This window comes from Zalophus californianus, chromosome 3 (genome assembly GCF_009762305.2).
Source record: "Zalophus californianus isolate mZalCal1 chromosome 3, mZalCal1.pri.v2, whole genome shotgun sequence".
Taxonomy (NCBI): Eukaryota; Metazoa; Chordata; class Mammalia; order Carnivora; family Otariidae; genus Zalophus; species Zalophus californianus.
Genome location: NC_045597.1, coordinates 18,683,794 through 18,702,557, shown reverse-complemented (window position 1 = coordinate 18,702,557; position 18,764 = coordinate 18,683,794). Strand labels below are relative to the sequence as shown.

Genomic DNA, 18,764 nt, shown 5'->3' with positions numbered 1-18,764 from the left:
GCGTCCCAGGTTGGCCGCTGCCGGCTGAGCCCGCGGCTACAGCGCGGGTGGCCAGAGCCGGATGCTGGCGGGCTCCGTGCGGCTCGAGCCGTTTTCCTCGCTGGTGCAGCGCCAACTCGCCCCCGCCGGAGAAGGAGACCCCGCGGCTCTCTGCTCGAGAACTCCGGTGTCTCAGCCTCGGGGCTCCTCGGGAGAAAGCCAAGTGCCCCCAGGTGAAGCCGGCGTCCCAGAACGGCCCCGGAACGCCTGCCTCCAGCTTGCACCTTTTAGGAACCGCGACCGCCGAGCGTTTTCCAGCGCCTGCAACGCAGGGCGCGCGGGGAGAGTGGGGTCCACTACGTGGGAAGGGGCGACAAGGACACCGATGATGGACGCACAGACCTGGCGCGCGGGCTGTTGCTGTCTCCTCCTTCTGGCTCTTGCTGGGGCTACTCGGAGCGAGGGCGTGCAGAGCTGCGAAGAAGTTCGGAAACTTTTCCAGTGGCGCCTGGTGGGAGCTGTCAAGGGGCTGCCGGATTCGCCGCGGGCAGGTGAGGCGCGGCTGGCGGGCGCAGGGCGCCACGGGCCGGGAGCGTCCTGAGCGCCGACTCCGCGCTCCCCGGGCTCTCGGGGTGGCCGTTCGTGGGAAGATGACCTTTCAGGCGCTCGGGCCGGGCAGGGTGAACCCTGGGGAGGCCTCTGGGGAAGCTCGGTGTGAACATCCCGAGCGCAGGGCAGCTGCGGGTACTCCCTGACTGCGCCTGCGGCTAAGCTGGGCTCCGGGCGTTTGCTGCCCGCGCTGGCTCCTTTAGTCCCTGCTGATGCGTTGGAAGGGGCCGGCAAAGCTGACAGCTGGGGACAGCGCGGCCTGACTGCGTTTCTGTTGCGAGTGGGAATTTCACCACTGCCCCGCCGGGGGGCCTCGGTTTGCTGCTTTCTCGTGTGGTGGACAGAGTTGGGTTGGTCGCTCCAAGTTTGATGCTAAAAATACAAACCTGTGTTCTTCTCTTTTGCTGAACGGGGCATTGACAAGGGCAACCGGTCTCCTTTTAAATTAGGACTCGGACCCGTACACCCACACTGGCGTGACTCTTAGCCGCCTCTCTGCGCCCTGGCACCAAGCCCTCCTTGCGGGAACCTGAACTACCCAGTGTGTCTCTCAGACCCCTGGGTAGTTTCAACCCCTGAAAGGTGTGACAGCAACAGGCGATCAAATTGAACGTATCGGGAAGCCGCTCACTAAACATGGATGAGACCTATAACCGGAGATTGAAGGGGAAAGAATACGGTGAACGTAGCCGGTGTAGATTCTGCTTCTTGTAAGCGCCGTTTGCCTGCACCTTTACCCGTTGCTCCCCACTCCTACTGCGCAAATTTCCTTTTGCTGGAGGGATTTCTAGTTTTCATTTGGCCTGGAAGATTAGGTCTTAGTTGTCAAAGGCAATAGCAGGTGTTTGAAGCTAAGATCTTACTGGAGCAATGCACCCTGTCTATGAAGTCAACACACAGACGAATGCTGTGAGCTTATTGGTTAAATAAAGAATTTGTAGAGGATGCTTGGGTCCAAAATACATCCTCTGCCTGAGTTTTTAGGGCGAAAAGACTTGCTCTTAGCACTATGGAGCTGCAGCTGTCTTGCTTGATGGTTTTGCTGGTTGTGACCCCTGTTCTCCAGTCATCTTGCGAGGAAAATCTGAGCGTTTGGGAACATTGAATCCATTTTAGTTTACATGACCCGTCTCTAATATTTGAAATATTTCAAGTATTTATTTGAATGCCTATTCAGTACTAGGTGCTTTTCCTATACTACTTGAAACAAAATAGTTGATATTCTCAGCTTAGGGCAATTCTCTCCTCAAACAGCAGTACCCCCTTAAAACCTATTCTTGTGTTATCAGTGCGTTCTTTTTATTCAAAACAAAACAAAACTGAACCTTACTTATCAGTAGCTAATACTCCTAAGGTGGGAGTTGTGTTGGGGACGGGAACAGGGTGAAGGCATTGAGCTGCATTATTAGATTTTACCCCACAAATGGCATAATTTTGGCTGATATATTCAAGAAACGTTGACAGCTCCCCAGTAAGGCCTTGATTTCCCTGCGCTTCTCATAGCTCAGTATTTCTGGTACCTGCTGAATGTAACACACTGATTAGGTGTTTACATTTCTAGAACCTTGTGTGTATTTCATCTCTTTGGAAGAGGAGCCTTCCAGAGTATCAATCACTGGTATGCCTTTTTACCAGGATGTAAAGGGAAGCTCTGCCCTACAGAGAAGGAAATGGTGTCCTTATTTGCATTTGATACATATGACCCCTGAAAAAGAGCCACGATGGGAAGCACCTTCTTTTCTATAACATTCTGGATTGCTTCCCCATTGCTAGTATCTTCCTTTATCTGTGGCTTAAGGTGACGGAGGAATCCTAGCAGTACCCACGAAAGGGGCTGTGTGGGGTTGCACTCTTAGGGAAATCAGGGGAGCTGGTGAAAAGAAGGGCCAAATTCTGTTGATATTTGCATTAAGAAAAAGTCACATAAAAGTATTATTCTGAATTAGAATCACCTTGATTAGAATCATTCTTCTCTCCATATTGTTAGTGATTGCTTTATTTGAATAATTAAATGAAATATTAAACTATTTCTTTTGACATTGATGCTTCTCTTCTTCCCACTATAACAATCTCATTCCCAAATTGAATAAACCACAGGTCCGATGAGCTTCGTAACTGCTCTGCTTTGTTTTTGTATTTATATATGACCTATAACATTTAGCTTGATTGAGTATAGCAGTTGGGTATCTTATTTTCCAACATTATCCTCAATCTCAAGAGAGAACAATAGTTAATATTTAAGTGGTCATATCCACTTAAGAATACAAATATTGATATTCCTTGTAATAAATGTATTTATTTGGCACATGGGCTTTCACTGACTAAAGCTAACACATTTAGGGGCGCCTGGGTGCCTCAGTGAGTTAAGCGCCGGATTCTTGATTTCGGCTCAGGTTGTGATCTCAGGGTCCTGAGATCCAAGGTTGCTTAACATTCTCTCTCCCCCCTCCCTCTGTCCCTCCTCCCTCTAAGAAAACAAAACAAAACAAACAAACAAAAAACCCAAACTTTAAATTTGATACCTGTTTCCTTGAAAGGCGTGTGTGTGTTTTGTGCTTTCTTCATTTACTGTCTACAAGTAGTTAATTCCTGAGAGGTCTAGTCAGAATCCCATTTTTATAATATGGTAGAACACCTTTTTATAGTTTTTTCCCTACATTTGTGACTTTTACATCATTTGAAAACTATGTTACCTAATTTGGAATTATTAAAATGGTGAGAACAGCCATTCAAGTCATTTCTGAGATTCTCTTCACCTTTGTTCTCTACCCTGCTCCAATTCTTTTAAGCCCTATTGAGCTCCTTAGGATGTTGGATGAGAAATGTAAAAAAGGAGAGAAGGTGTAAATGTGATTAGAATTACAGATTTCCCTGCATTCTGATTTTATTTCCTAAGTAGTAGTCAAGGTGCCCTTTGCTCTTGTTTATTTTATTCAGAAAAAAAACTTAGTGAAAGTGTCTTTTAAAGGTCCTTTTATTTTTATTTTGTTTATTGGGAGGAGGAATAATGCCTTCCCATTGAAATTCTCTTCACACATGCATTGTTCACACTTGCATTCTTTCCCTTTTTCAAGAAGGTAATTCAGAAAGGAGAAGCTCATAAAAAAATCCAAGACTATATTCAGGTAATTTATATACCAGTTGGTATATATACCAACGACCAACTTTAAAAAAGTGGATGTTCATTGGTACAAGGAGTAGTGTGTGAAAAGTAACTTTTTCTTGGTAGCTTTTGCCCAAAAATGGGATAATAAAAATAAACTTGATGTGGCAAATTCTAATACTAAAGGACACTTTAGTGCTGTATAGTTTTATTTTTTTAACTGCTTTCCTTATGATCCAGTCTTATAATTGCTTCAAGGAGAATGTTGATTCATTCTCACCCCCAACACAAACAATCTACCTGGTGACCTTGGAATTTGGAATTACAGACATTGGGTTTCAAAACTTGGTTCTGCCCCTTGTAGGTGTGGGACCTTGGTTAATTGATTATCCTCTTCGAACCTCTGTTTTGTCATCTATAAGATGGGAATATTAGTTCTTAAGCAGTTGTTGCATAGATGAAATGAAATAATGTGTGTGTGTGCAAAATAGCACAAATCCAGGCACATAGTAAGTGCTCACAAAATGCGCTGTTGTCATTACAGTTTTTTATTTAAAATAGTGTGTTGATTTTTACCTAGACGTGGCCTTTAAGGGTGACATTTTCATTTTAGATCTTTATACATCAGAAAATTTTTTTATAATAAATAGGTTTTTTTTTGTCACAAATGATTGTTTTCAAAATTGGGAAATAAGCATCTATTCAAAATGGAATGTATTAGGTTATAGTGAATCTTTTGTTTCTGTTCATGAGCTAATAGAAGCTATAAGAAAGAAACCTATCTAAAATGGTTTATATTAGGTTATGGTAAATACCTGTATAAATACATAGGTGTATTTCCGTGAACTCCTGGAAACTACGGAACAGCCCTGTGTTGCTGCTCGCCGCAGAGCCCGTAGCAACTGCTTCTACTACCACCGGATTCAGGGTGGCCAAGTAGCGCCTCTAGGGCGGCTTAGGGATTTATACAGTTAACTGGCTGGTGGCCATAGGCATTCATTGATAGTAATCTCAAATCGGGACTCTTGTTTCTCATGCATTTAGCCCTTTCTGCTACTTGAGCAACGTAGTTGTGGTGATCACATTTCCAAAGCCATAAAAGGGACTGATGTTGGGGCAGATTATTAATATCAGGATGGCCCTGTGTTGAAGCCCATCCACCAAAACCCACCAGAAATAGCCCTATAATCAAACAAAGTAGGTTTGTGTTGCTTGCTGCAGCAAGGGCCATCACTCGCCGCAGGAACTCTGCACATCCTGGTGAAGGGCTGCCTGGGAGGGGCTTTTTTGAAGATTTGGGCTTGTGCTGGGTGGTATCAAGACTGTTGGATGAAGCAGGGCAGTTCAGGAATTGGGGGTCTTTATAACTTGCTTAGGTGCTAGGAGGGTTAAGGTGGGGATAGTGGTCATTACGGAAGAAGCAGCAGGCCTCTTGTTGGTCAAGAGAAGGCGGCTGTTGAGTCATTTTTGAGGTTGCAGAGTATCCTGGTGGCTCTCCTGCCACACGCAGGTCTCTAGGGGCTTTGTCCCATCATTACTTTCTGAGTCTGTGCAAGTTGTCTGTGTTGACTTGTGAACATCAAGACTTAGTTCCAGTGTCAGGGAAGCATATCACTTTCTCCTCTGCGAAATCGAGTGTGTGTTGATGGCTGTGAGAATCAGGTGTGTCATTTTTACCCAGGCCTTCAGTGACCCTTACTGGTAGGACAGAGAGTATGATCTTCTACTTTAAGGCCACGGAGTATGACTGTCCGTCAGGGGCCTGAATTGCACTAATCACACCCCAGTTCCTCATACTCAGCTTATTAGCAAGTATAAATGTTGTGCGTGTCCCCATCCGCTCTCCATCCCACAATTTAAGTTCCTTTATGCCAAGTGTCCAACATCCTGTATTTGTATAATTGGCTTTAGGAGAGGTGCAGTTTGGAGAACTTAAGAAGAGCATTTATAATTATTCTATCCTCCCCCCAGCCAGTTTCACGCTTGTCCAGAACTTTCTGGAATATGGATTTTTATCTTGTGTGTGTGTGTGTGTGTGTGTGTGTGTGTACAATTTACTTTCCAGGTTTGATAAGAAGACTTCTAAGTCTATAATATTTATTTTGTCATTAACCAGTATAACACGCATAGCAACAGTCCAACAAACAGAGGCCTCTCTTAAGCAGAAATGATTTATAAATCAGTGGCCTCTTGGTATAACTGTTGAAGAAACCATAAACCTTAAAATGGGGTCATGAGAGACTTTGGTCATATGCTTTGTTGGAATAGATTATCTGTGAATGCGGTGCCTGATCTGGTTGGTTAAGTGACAATAGCTTTACTTTTAATAGAGAGTAGTCATTTTCCATATCTACCTTTTATAAAAGCCTGACCTTCAACTAGAAGAAAAGACAACACCAACTGTGTCCTCAATTCTTCCTCTTTTCAGCTTTAGAAATTTCAAATTTCACTAATGTCACTGTTAAAAATCACCCTAAGGTGATTAGTCATTCTTCTCCAAGTCACAGTATATGGGACAGCTTTTAAAAAAAATGTTATTATTCTGTTGTTTTAAAAATTATTTATTTTATTCTATTCTATTTTAATTTCAGTGTAGTTAAGATACAGTATTATATAGTTTCAGGTGTACAATATAGTGATTCAGCAATTCCATGTATTACTCAGTGCTCAATAAGATAAGTTTACTCTTTTTTTTTTAAAGATTTTATTTATTTATTTGAGAGAGAGAGAATGAGAGACAGAGAGCATGAGAGGGGGGAGGGTCAGAGGGAGAAGCAGACTCCCTGCTGAGCAGGGATCCTGATGTGGGACTCGATCCCGGGACTCGATCCCGGGACTCCAGGGTCATGACCTGAGCCGAAGGCAGTTGCTTAACCAACTGAGCCACCCAGGCCCCCAAGATAAGTTTACTTTTAATCTCCTTCACCTGTTTCATCCATTCCTCCCCCCCGCCCCCACCTTTCTGGTGACCCTCTCTTTGTTCTCTATAGTTAAGAGTTTGGTTTTTTTTTTTTTTTTTTTTTGGTTTGTCTCTCTTTTTTCTTTCTTCTTTGTTTTATTTATTAAATTCCACAGATGAGTGAAATGATACGGTATTTGTCTTTCCTTATTTCACTTAACATCATACTCTCTAGATCCATCCATGTTGTTGCAAATGGCAAGATTTCATTCTTTTTATCTGGCTGAATAATATTGCAGTGTGTGTGTGTGTGTGTGTGTGTGTGTGTGTGTACATACATATATAATATCACCTCTTCTTTATCCAATCATCTATTGATGGACACTTGGGCTGCTTCCATAGTTTGACTATTATAAATAATGCTACAATAAACATAGGGGTGCATGTATCTCTTTGAATACTGTTTTCATATACTTTGGATTAAATACCCAGTAGTGCAATTACTGGATCATAGGGCAGTTCTATTTTTAATTTTCTGAGGACCCTCCATACTGTCTTCCTCAGTGGCTACACCAGTTTGCATTCCCACCAGCAGTGCCCCAGTGTTCCCTTTTCTTCACATTCCTGTTCACGCTTATTGTTTCTTTTAAAAACTATTTTTAAGATTTTAAATTTTAATTTTTTATTGAAGTATAATTGACATACAATATCCTTTAGTTTCAGGTGTACATCATAGTGATTTGGTATTTTATGTATTATGAAATGATCCCCACAATGTCTAGTTACCATCTGTGACCGTAAGACCAAAGAATCATTGACTATATTCCCCAAGTTGTACATTATAGCCCCATGACTTATATATTTTAAAACTGTAAAATCTTAATCCCCTTTATCTGTTTCATCCCTCCCCCAGTCCCTTCCCACTTGGGTAACCAACAGTTTGTTTCCGGTATGCATGAGTCTGTTTCTCTTTGTTTTGTCTTTTCATTTTTTTAAAAAATTTCACATATAAGTAAAATCATCCAGTACATACAGTGTTTGTCTTTGTCTGACTTATTTCACTTAGCATAATCCCCTCTAGGTCTTTGATTAGCCATATCAAGTTCACATATGGTTGCTATGTAAGTTGAATGCATAATGCACTTTTATAGAAGGAAAATGAGATTTTGTACTTTCATGTTTTTATGAAAGAATACTTATTCTCTTGAAAATTCAAAGTACTGAAAAGTATAAAGAAAGCAAAATTTACCATCCAGAAATAATCACCAGTAACTCTTTGCATTACCTGTTTGAGAATCATTGGCACAAACTCTCCAACCTATGGCTCCTTCACACATGCAGGTTATATAGCTGACTGGCTCAGGTCTCGGTTGAAATGTCAGCTCTTCAGAGAGGCTTTTCTCAAAGTTCACTGAACTATGGTCCTCCAATTATTACTGTAGAATCCCCTTTTATCTTTCATGGTGCCCTATGCTTTTTCTTTCTTTTTACTGTTGCTCTGTCACCACTAGATTGTGTGCATGATGAGAATAGAGAACATGTCTGTTGTGCCTCGTGCTTGTTATTGGACTCTTTCTCGGTTCTTACCCTCTCCCAAAAAAGGATGTTGAAGAAAGGCCAGGTTCACGGGCGTGTGACCGGTGCACTCACACAAGGTCCCACTGTCAAAGGGGCCCCATGCTTGGTTTAATGTTCTGCTCTTGACATCTTGAAGTGTGACCAGAGTCCTGCATTCTCATTTGGCTCTGGCCCTATAAATTAGGTAGCCAGTACAGTTGGCTACCTTATTCACTGAGGAATATCTGCTGCCTAGAGCAGTGTCTGACTTGGAATAAGAACTGAAATAGTTGAAGAATTTGCTACATCTTTTGAACCTCTCATTGTTAAGTGAAACTCTAGAAGTCAGTCCACAGATGGATAGTCAGTCTATCCAAGATTCTGCTATCCCTATATCATGATATTTTTAAAGTTTTCTGGTGTTTTGTAAATGGGTTAAAGATTGACACCTGTGTTTTTTACTTCTTCACATCAGGTTGGGACCATTAGCCCAAAGCCCTCTAGTACCAAACTCAAATTTTTACACATCCAGTTGCTTTTAAAATATAGCTCAAATCAGCATATTTTTAGTCACTTAGAGCCTGCTTCCTTTGCCTACTCCACAAAACTGCACCCGACATCTGTTACTCATGGCTAAAACGCTCTTGGGGGCTATGGAAGACCCAAGCCATTGCTGCCCCTTGAAGCTCTCTGACTCAGAGACTTCCCATCATGCTGCTAAGCCATCACACCGAGATCCGAGATACACGAGCCCCTTCTGCTGTTCCCCTCTGTCCTGGGCGTTTCCTGTGATCGTCCTCTTCTAGGCAGAGGCCCTGCATTATTTTCTCCGGAAGGTCTCTTACTGTGAGGGACATCCCTCCTGATGCAGGCTGTCAAAGTGCCTCTTAAATAAAGCTCCACGTGTCCTACCACAGTCTCGAGGTCCTGTCTGGCCTTGATCAGCCCTGAAATCCTCAAACCTACCGCGTATAGATCAGTACTTAGTTATTTCTCATATAAGTAGGCACTCAAAGCAGTAATGCTAATTTTGAATATATTTCTTTCCCTCTGCTTGACTGTAGGCTGTTTGAGAGTAGGGTCTGTGACCGGTGTATCTTAATGTTCTGGGATTAGGCCAAAATTAAATAAATTTTGATTTGTAGAATTAATCTTATATGTGTACTTACCCAACAGACTCAGCTTCTTGTGTTTACTTCTGTTTTCTATGCTGAATATTAACAGATATGGGAAATGGGAAATGAGGGGGCGAGGTTTTAAAAAATCTTCTGACCTGGGCTCAGTTGTGTTGTTGAGTAAATTATTTTCGAGGAGTCAGTATTTTCTTATGTACCTCTGCCACAAATTCTAGAAAGTGATCCAGCCCTTTTAAGTTTAAACTTAAAATAATTTTTATCTACATTATCCAGTATTTTTAAAACAGAATAAATGAATTGCCAAAGAAATGTCTGGAAGAAAGTTTCCTCAAAAGTCCTGCAAGGAAAGGAAGATTGTTTAACTTTTAAGGGATTCATTTACATAGTTTTTATCATCATGGAGACAGTGACTGATCTGACTTTGAGCATTAATTCGTCCGTTGTTGGGAGAATGGAGAAATATAAGTTGACCAAATGTAATTTATATTTGGCTCTGGATTGGTGGGTTTGTGTTTTATTTGATTTTTTTCATCCTCCACCCCCCCCTTTTTTTTTGCAAAGTGGTTTCTTTCTGTGAGGAAATTAATAGTAAGGAACTAGAAAATGATTCACTTTTTTCATTTCCCACCCTTGTTAATTCCGTGTCGGCAATAAAGCACATATCACTTATCTATGGAATTATTCCTGAGCTAGGAAGATGGTTTGTTACAAGATACCAGCCTGGGGTACAGACTCCCTGCAGACCAAGTAGAGAGACCAGGCCTTTCAGAATAAGCAAAAAAATAATTGCTGCTAAATCACAAATCATGATATGTGGTAGCAGGTAAAATCTGTCTCCAAAGTATTTCTGACAATTCCGATTTTAGAAATACCTAGTCTTTAGACCCTCTTTCAATGATACTTTGAAAAAAACCTTTTTTTTTTTCCTGTATGAAGTGTAGTTGGTTATTAGGGTATCTGAGAAAGGTATTAGGAAATTCTACCTAAATAGAAGGATTATTTAAGTCAGTGCTAATGAGACATGCATATTTCGATATGGTTTAGCTATGAACTTAAATTTGTGTTTCAAATTCAGTTATATTTAGAAGGCAGTTAACATTTCTTGTTTTATAAATTGTTTATTACTCTTATTAGGGTAATGGGTTTGAATGACTAGTTTCCTCTCCTACTGTGCTATGATAACCAAATTTATCTTAGCTTTTGTAATTGCATATAGGCAATATAATTAAGTAATCTTTGCAGCTATCTTTTTAGAGCTCATAGTTTTTTGCTTTTCTTTGTCTTACAGTTTCAAGGGACTTTAGTTCATGATTTCTTTAACATCCTTTTTTGAGAGAGGGTAAGAACCGAGAAGGAGTCTGATAACAAGCACAAGACTGTGCCTTCATTGATCAAAGGAATGTAAACATCATTTCTGGATGTCCTTGTTCATTACATGTATATTCTTTAAATGGAAGATTGTCAATATTAAATTACCTGTTCAGATTTATTTGCCTTTTGAACAACTCTCTTATTTAGTAAGGTTGTAGCAAGTTACATTTGGTTCATTTTCTTCTGATCATTGAAAATGTCTGTGTTTAATGAGCTGAAACTGAAGTAGGTCAATAAAATGAAGAGATTAATAGTCTGTTCTCACCAGGCTTGGAATACATTTCACCCTGGGGGAAGAAAAAGTCATTTTTAACAAAGTTTTTTGATCAACTTAAAAGGTGAAGGAAATGGAAATAACATGGAAAGATTGAAAAAGCTGAGGAATCCAGGAGTCCTTCAGGGTCCTGTTTGTCAGGTGAAGGTATGAGGATCTGTGTTTGTATAGTTAAAGTGCTTTAGTTACAAAACTAAATTTTACTTTTTACTTTTATAAGTTCAGGGGCACAGATAAGCTTCAGGTTATTAAATATTTAACATTCTACTCAACTTTGGAGATACCTTACATGCAAGACGAGGAAGAATATTAGGTATGGCAAAGCATTGAAATGTTGCCATGGAATAAACAGGAGAAAACATTTTACTTTATAATTTATCCCGGATTATGGTCACATATTTTATTTTTTAAAAGATTTTTATTTATTTATTTGAGAGAGAGAATGAGAGAGAGAGCGCACGAGAAGGGGGAGGGTCAGAGGGAGAAGCAGACTCCCCGCTGAGCAGGGAGCCCAGACGCGGGACTCGATCCCAGGACCCCAGGATCGTGACCTGAGCCGAAGGCAGTCGCTTAACCAACTGAGCCACCCAGGCGCCCATGGTCACGTATTTTAGTGAATAACAATGAACTTACAGTTTTTGACGTAGATTAGTCTTGACTCTATCACTTACTAGCTATGTGACCTTTAGCAAACAACTCAACTTCTCAGAAAATATTTTCTTTCCTCACAGGAATGGTGATAGAGGTTTTTTCTTTTCCCTTTCAGGGGTTCTTGAGGACCACATGGTATGGGGAAAAAACTAAATAGTACCATTCTCTACAAAATGCTACCTAGTTCATTCTATTACACATGGTTTTTTTTTTTTGGTACATTTAAACAATTCTTTATGCTGGATCAGGGAGCAGGCAAAGAAATCATAGAAATCCCTTTTTCTTCATGTTCATAAAATACCAAAGTGTTAAATATTTTTCTCCCTTCACTCACCCTCATGGTATTAATCCTGTACTCTAGGAGACATAGTCCATGTTATCATTCCTTATTTTAGTTAATAGTTTATTATTTATCCTTCAATTCTGTGGTAAATTCAACTTTGTTTATTCCTGTTACGTAGTTTAAGAACTAAAGACTGGTCTTTTACAAAATATTGTCATTTAAGTGAATTCAGTGAAGATCCAGAGGGTGTTACTTTGCCTGGAAGGATGCTGAGTGACTGCTGGCAGGGATGGGTTCTACAGTATCTCACTGAATTCTGCGGGTGAGTAGGAGATAATTCTCTGCTGCGTTTTATCGTGTTTTTGCATGTCATAGTGCTGATGGGTCTTTGTGTGTCCCTGTGTTGGGGATAAGAACTTTCCTTCCACGTGAAAGACACAAAGGTGCGGTGTGCTGGCAAGTCTCTGCCCCTCCAGGTAGACGCCCCACTCTGCTCTGTGTCTGGGTAGTAAGCGGGCAATCAGTGGGCATTCTTGCCTCTGGCAGTGGGAGGGAGGGAGGCAGTGGCTGAGAGGAGACTGGGCAGGTGGACTGTGCTGGTCTCACCCTACAAGAGTAGCTGCAGGCTGGTTCCATCCCTTTAAGCACCAGCTCTTGGCAGGTGACCTCACAGCTCTCTCTGGATTCTGGTAAATACTTTATTTTCCTGCCCCCTAAGAGGTAGTAGCACCTTCTTCTCCACAGTTACTAGCTTGGGTTGGGGGGTACTGCAGTATCTCTTACAGTCTTCCTCTGCCCTTCCCTTTATAAATATTTTCTTAAATAATCCTATTTAAAAGTCCCGATATATTTCCTTCCAGGATCCTCTATGACAAAACTTGATATACTTTAAATATTTAAACCCAGAGCTTTCAGAGAATATTTGATTTGTAATTAAAATGTGTTGAAACATAAATCTGTTCTATAGTCAATTTATAAACGTTTTCAGAAGTTCCAATCAATGGTGATTTCTCTACTCACATTCAGCTGCCTCGTGATTATGCTTTTATTAACTGTTCCTTTCCCTCCCTTTCCCTTCACCTCTTTTATGAAGGGCGTTGGTGGTGCCTCGTTCTTTCGGGTTCAGTTAGAAATGTGACTTGATAACACCTCCTAATAACACAGGAGTTTAATTCAACCCACTCTGCCAACTCAACGAGTTGCCACGTTCTCTAGATTGTGTTTCACGGATGCCCCTGTAAGTTCTGTACGCACTCCCATTGCCACCACTGGGCTTTCATCTGGTGCTTTTTCATGTCTCCATTACCCGATTGGTCCGCGTCTGCTGTTGGTTCTTACCAGCCCACTTCCCAGTTGCCTCCCAGTTGATTGCCCAGTAAAACTCAAATCTCATCTTTGTTTCTTGTGTTAAATCCTTCAGTGATTTTTCTTTGCCGTTCTTAAAAAAAAAAAAAAGAACATGATATCTGAATACATAACTTGTGTGTGATCAAAAAATATAAACTTTGTAGTGAAATCAATGGGGGAGAAACCGTATGGCATTGCATCTGTACTGCACAGCTGTCCAAAGGTTAGCATCCTTAATCACAAGTGAGCGCTTATACATTGGCAACAAAGACACTAATATTCCAAGGGAAATGAAAAAAGAACTTAAAGACGAAATTCAAATGATATAAATGACTAATAAGGATATGGAAGATGCTTGAGCTCAGCATTAACAGAAGAAACCTAATTTCTTATGAATATCACATTGTCAAGGATTAAAAATGGTGATATCTAATGTTCCCATGATTGTAGGAAACAGAGCACTCATCGACAGTTACTGAGCAGGATCCCTGATGATGACTGTCTGTACATTTGGGGAAATTCTGCAGTTATCAATCAAAATTTAAATTTTGTATACCCTTTGCCTAGAGATTCCAATTTATAGGAAAGTATTCCAACAAAGTAACTGGATAAACATATATATATACACACACACACACACACACACACATACATGCACACACATAAATGTATATATGTATACACATGTACATATGTACGTATACATTGCATGGAAAAAACTGCAGCTAATGTAAATATCTATTAATATCTATTGAATGATAAATTATGGAAAATCACATGTGGACATTAAAACGGGAGAGGAAAAGCTATCTAACCAAATTAGAACAGACAAATGGCTTTTACAACATTTATGAAAGGAAAAAAACAAACTGTAGCCTGACCAAAAGAAAAAAAATACAGACACACAGGAGTATCAGTTTATGTATGAATATACCCCAAAACAAAGTGCACAAAGTACCATTAATAGTAGAGAGACTTGAGTTAAATTAGGAGGAGGAAAGCCAAAGCCGGGAGGTATGGCTGAGCTGGAAGGCCAGAGGTGCTTAGCTGTGGGCTGGGGAGGAGGTTGGGGAGCTGGGAGGCCCTGAGAGGTTTCCCTGCTTGCACGTTGACAAACTGGCATGTTACTGTTTCATTGTCGCTGGCAGAAGACAAGAGACTCACCCAACAGCATGAGCATGGAGCTGGTTACCCTGCTCCGCAGAGGGGCTCTCCAGGGATGCCCGCACCTGTCGCACTCCAGGGGAGGAACACGGATGGGGGGGTGGGGGGGTGGTTTTGCCACTTCTGTAGCAAGCCGAGACAATCCTGCTCTTTGTCCTGGGAGAAACTCTCCCTCAAGATTGCTCGGTGCAAACAGGAACACAACTGGACAAATGGCCCAAGTAAAGGGTAGTCAGGGCCTTGCATTTTCGGCATGCTTAGTAAACGCATAGAAACAGGACACCGGGGAAGGTGGATGACCTCTCCCAATGGAAGGGGGGAGAGATGGGAAAGAGTTTAGAAGTAAAAATATACTTCACAAATTTCTGTGTCTTTTGAATTCTTGACAAAGATGATTTTTACAAATGAATTAGAATTTTTAATTTACTTTGTGATTTGTGATTATGTATGTGATTTACACAGGAACACTGAGGTGAAGCCCTTGCAGTCGTACTATCCTGAGCTTCTCTGTGTAATAATCCTTCAGGGCTACTGGGCTTGAGTCCGAGGGCAGCCAATAAAAACAGGCAATCCCGTTGTTCTTCATCCTAATGATCCTGACTTTCCTGTAGACTCTTCATGATCTGGGCCCTTCTTCTTTGGCATCATATGCTTTCTCCCCATTTGGAAGGGTCAGTTTTTGGTCTTGAGCTACCATATGTAAAATGGGTCCTCACAGATTATCCCGGGAACTACTGAGGTGCTCTAAACTAACTTCAGAGCCCGGAACTATTTCTTAAAGTCATCTCTGAATCAGAGTACCTAATTATGGTCATGTCTGTAAGGACACATGGAAATGTCATTTTTCTCTTGGACTGTTATTGACAGTCTGTTGGTCACATTTCCAGTTTTGTCTTTGCTGGAAGCCATTTTCCATCCTGCTTCCAACATCATGTTCCTAGAGATGAAGCTGGGAACACTGCCCTTCTAAACTAGTTCATACCTTCAGATTCAAGAGACAGAAGCATAACTAAAAGTGTGCTAAGCTGAAATAGGAATGCATTGGGAGTCCATGGAGACATCCCGAGGGACACTGAAGACAAGGGAGGGGCAGGGATGCAGATGGACTAAAAAAAAGAAAATTGAGACTAGAATGTTTACAGATCTCTTACTCTGGCTTTAGGATTTTATTTTCTGCTGCAAGCAGCCTTCCTATAGCAGAAAATATGACTGCCAGATATCTCCCCCCACCAAGGGGAGAAACTGACCCAAGTCTCTTGATTGCAAGTTAAAAAAATCCTAGAAAGAGGACCACCTTTATAAATTGGCAGTGTTTTCACTAACTGTGAAGATGAGCTGCGTGGGGGAAGGAGAAGGAGGAGATCTGAACAAACCTGGCAACTCCTACAGACCATTCCAGCAGGTGTGGGATACACACCTTACAACATCTGTCATGGCTTCCTAGTGCTTACGGCAAAAGCTCAAACTCCCCTGTATTGCATTTAAATTTCTCGGTTGTATGATTCCTGCCTTCTTTTCTAGTCTCTTGTCCTTGGCTCCACTCTCTCCCATCTCTCCTCCCCCTCCATTGGGAGAGGTCATCCACCTTCCCCGGTGTCCTGTTTCTATGCGTTTACTAAGCATGCCGAAAATGCAAGGCCCTGACTACCCTTTACTTGGGCCATTTGTCCAGTTGTGTTCCTGTTTGCACCGAGCAATCTTGAGGGAGAGTTTCTCCAGGACAAAGAGCAGGATTGTCTCGGCTTGCTACAGAAGTGGCAAAACCACCCCCCACCCCCCCATCCGTGTTCCTCCCCTGGAGTGTGACAGGTGCGGGCATCCCTGGAGAGCCCCTCCGCGGAGCAGGGTAACCAGCTCCATGCTTATGCTGTTGGGTGAGTCTCTTGTCTTCTGCCAGCGACAATGAAACAGTAACATGCCAGTTTGTTAACTTGCAAGCAGGGAAACCTCTCAGGGCCTCCCAGCTCCCCAACCTCCTCCCCAGCCCACAGCTAAGCACCTCTGGCCTTCCAGCTCAGCCATACCTCCCGGCTTTGGCTTTCCCCCAATGAAACATACTTTTTCATACTTGGTACCTTCTCTTCCTTCACCTTCTCTTCCTTTGGTCTTGTCTGGCCAATCTGAGCTCAAGTTGGTTTTTTTTTTTTTTTTTTTAAAGATTTATTTATTTATTTATTTGAGAGAGAGAGAATGAGAGATAGAGAGCATGAGAGGGAAGAGGGTCAGAGGGAGAAGCAGACTCCCTGCTGAGCAGGGAGCCCGATGTGGGACTCGATCCCGGGACTCCAGGATCATGACCTGAGCCGAAGGCAGTCGCTTAACCAACTGAGCCACTCAGGCGCCCCTCAAGTTGGTTTTGTTGCTCATCAGCTTTGTGAACTTAGATACATTTAACCGTAAAAAACTCAGCTTCTTATTTATAAACTAGGAATATATTCTTATCTTGTATTTTTTTGTTGTTGTTGTTGGTAAGGAGACTATAAACTACCTAGTTAAAATCTCCTCTGACCCCCTCACTTATCTCTCCAGGAAAAGGAAATCATTTCTTTCCCTGTGGTCCCACAGAATTGAGTACGTACTTCCTTCATAGCACTTAGTCACATTAATTAAATTTTTTACAAATGTGTTTCCCCTTAGACTGAGCCCTGAAGGACAAAACCACATTCAACCCTTTTTGGTATCCTTAATAATTATCGGAGTGTCTTGTACTGAACAGGTGTTTAATCAATATTTGATGAATTCATTTGACTTATTAATCAAAATAAAGAATAGGAAATTACTCAGTAATTTAGCATGGGCGGAAGGCAGACTCAGTATCTCCTAAACAGTCCTCTGAGAAGGGGTGCTTTGAGTCCATTTATGCTACAGGGCTGCCTCCTGCTAGACACAACATGGAAGCTTATACATGTATCAGTCTTTGGGATGCTGTTTTTATGAGCTCTGGTTGACCTCAAGGAGAATAACTGGCAAACCCAAACTGTGTTCTGCTGCATATTATTTCTGGTAGCTGTTTAATTAGTGTTCTCAGCAAAAAGTGTCTCACTAGCTTGGGAGGAATGCTGCATCCTAGGCATGTGTCTTAAAGAGGCATGATACATATTAGCAGATTAAAGTTCTGAGAAGTACTACCCTTGAGAGAATCGATTTATTTGATTTTTAAGAAAACAAATTTATTATATTTGTTACGTTATATATTTCCCCTATGTATATTATTACATAGGGGAAAGGTTTTTTGATTTAGCTCATTGGTATCATTCCCCTGAGACATTTTTTTACTTAACCGCACTTAGAGAAGCCCTTCTTTAAAAAGTGGATAGAGCAGATGGAGAAGGAAAAATTGCTAGATACCCAGTTTTTTTTTTTTTTAAGATTTTATTTATTTATTTGAGAGAGAGAGCAAGCAAAAGAGTGCATGAGTTGGACAGAGGGGCAGAGGGAGAGGGAGAAGCAGGCTTCCCACTGAGCAGGGAGCCCAACACCAGGGCTCAATCCTAGGACCCTGGGATCATGACCTGAGCTGAAGGTGACCGCTTAACCTACTGAGCCACCGAGGTGCCCCAATACCCAGTTTCTTAAGTAGCTTTCAGAGTAGAAGACACTCTGTAGGAGGGAAGGTGCAACACTGGGCATGTCAGTACTGAGGCTACTTTGGTTTGTCACGGTGTCACACACAATAGATAGTTGGAAGCATGGGTCCAAATAGAGAGAGTGGCACAGATGAAGATTTGTAGATCACCAGGTGTGTAGATAATCTCCTGGGGGAGTAGAACGTCACTCAGGGCTAGAACTGAGAGGCAGAACCTGGGCAACATAAATAATTAAAAACAAGGAGAAAGAAGATAACCCATGTGTTCTAGAAGGCAAGGAAAGGGGAGGGTTTTGAAAACTGGGGAGCACATCATGTCGGATCCCACAAAGAGGTCAAGAGTGATTAGAAACGGATGAATGTCTCTTGGATTTGACAACTAGGAGTTCACCAGTTATCCAGATGTTTTCCTTAACTGAAAAGGGGTGAGGTCAGAATTGAGATTGCAGGATTGGTGGGAGAATGAAGTGGAAACAATTAATTCAGACCCCCGTTTCAAGTGGGTTACTTCTGCGGAGAGGAAGAGAAAAAGCTTGAGTGTCATTGGTCATTCTTGCCTGTGTGTTTGTTTTACAGGGTCCATGCTTTGTGAACATGTCAGCTGGTTACGAAAGTAATGGCTGAGGGGCACCTGGGTGGCTCAGTCTGCCTGGGCTCAGGTCACGATCTCATGGTCTTGGGTTGGAGCCCTGGGTTGGGATCTCTGCTTAGCAGGGAGTTTGCTTCTCTCTATCGCTCTATGCGTTTTCTCTCTCTCTCTCATAAATGAATAAAATCTTAAAAAAAAAATGATGGCTGAGCGCAG

General features: G+C 41.8%; 1 protein-coding gene across 6 annotated transcripts in view; it reads left to right on the top strand.

The window, feature by feature from the left end:
- Positions 1–48: 48 nt before the first annotated feature.
- The window catches only part of GPC5 (glypican 5), a 1,342,862-nt gene continuing 1,324,146 nt past the window's right edge, over positions 49–18,764 (top strand). For all 6 annotated transcript variants that reach the window (XR_003519145.1, XR_003519143.1, XR_003519144.1 and 3 more), the window contains exon 1: positions 49–530. Coding sequence is in view for 3 of the 6 variants with exons in the window: in XM_027589722.2 (XP_027445523.1) it covers positions 62–530 (469 nt within the window). In the remaining 3 variants the exon portion in view is untranslated. The remainder of the gene's footprint in view (positions 531–18,764) is intronic.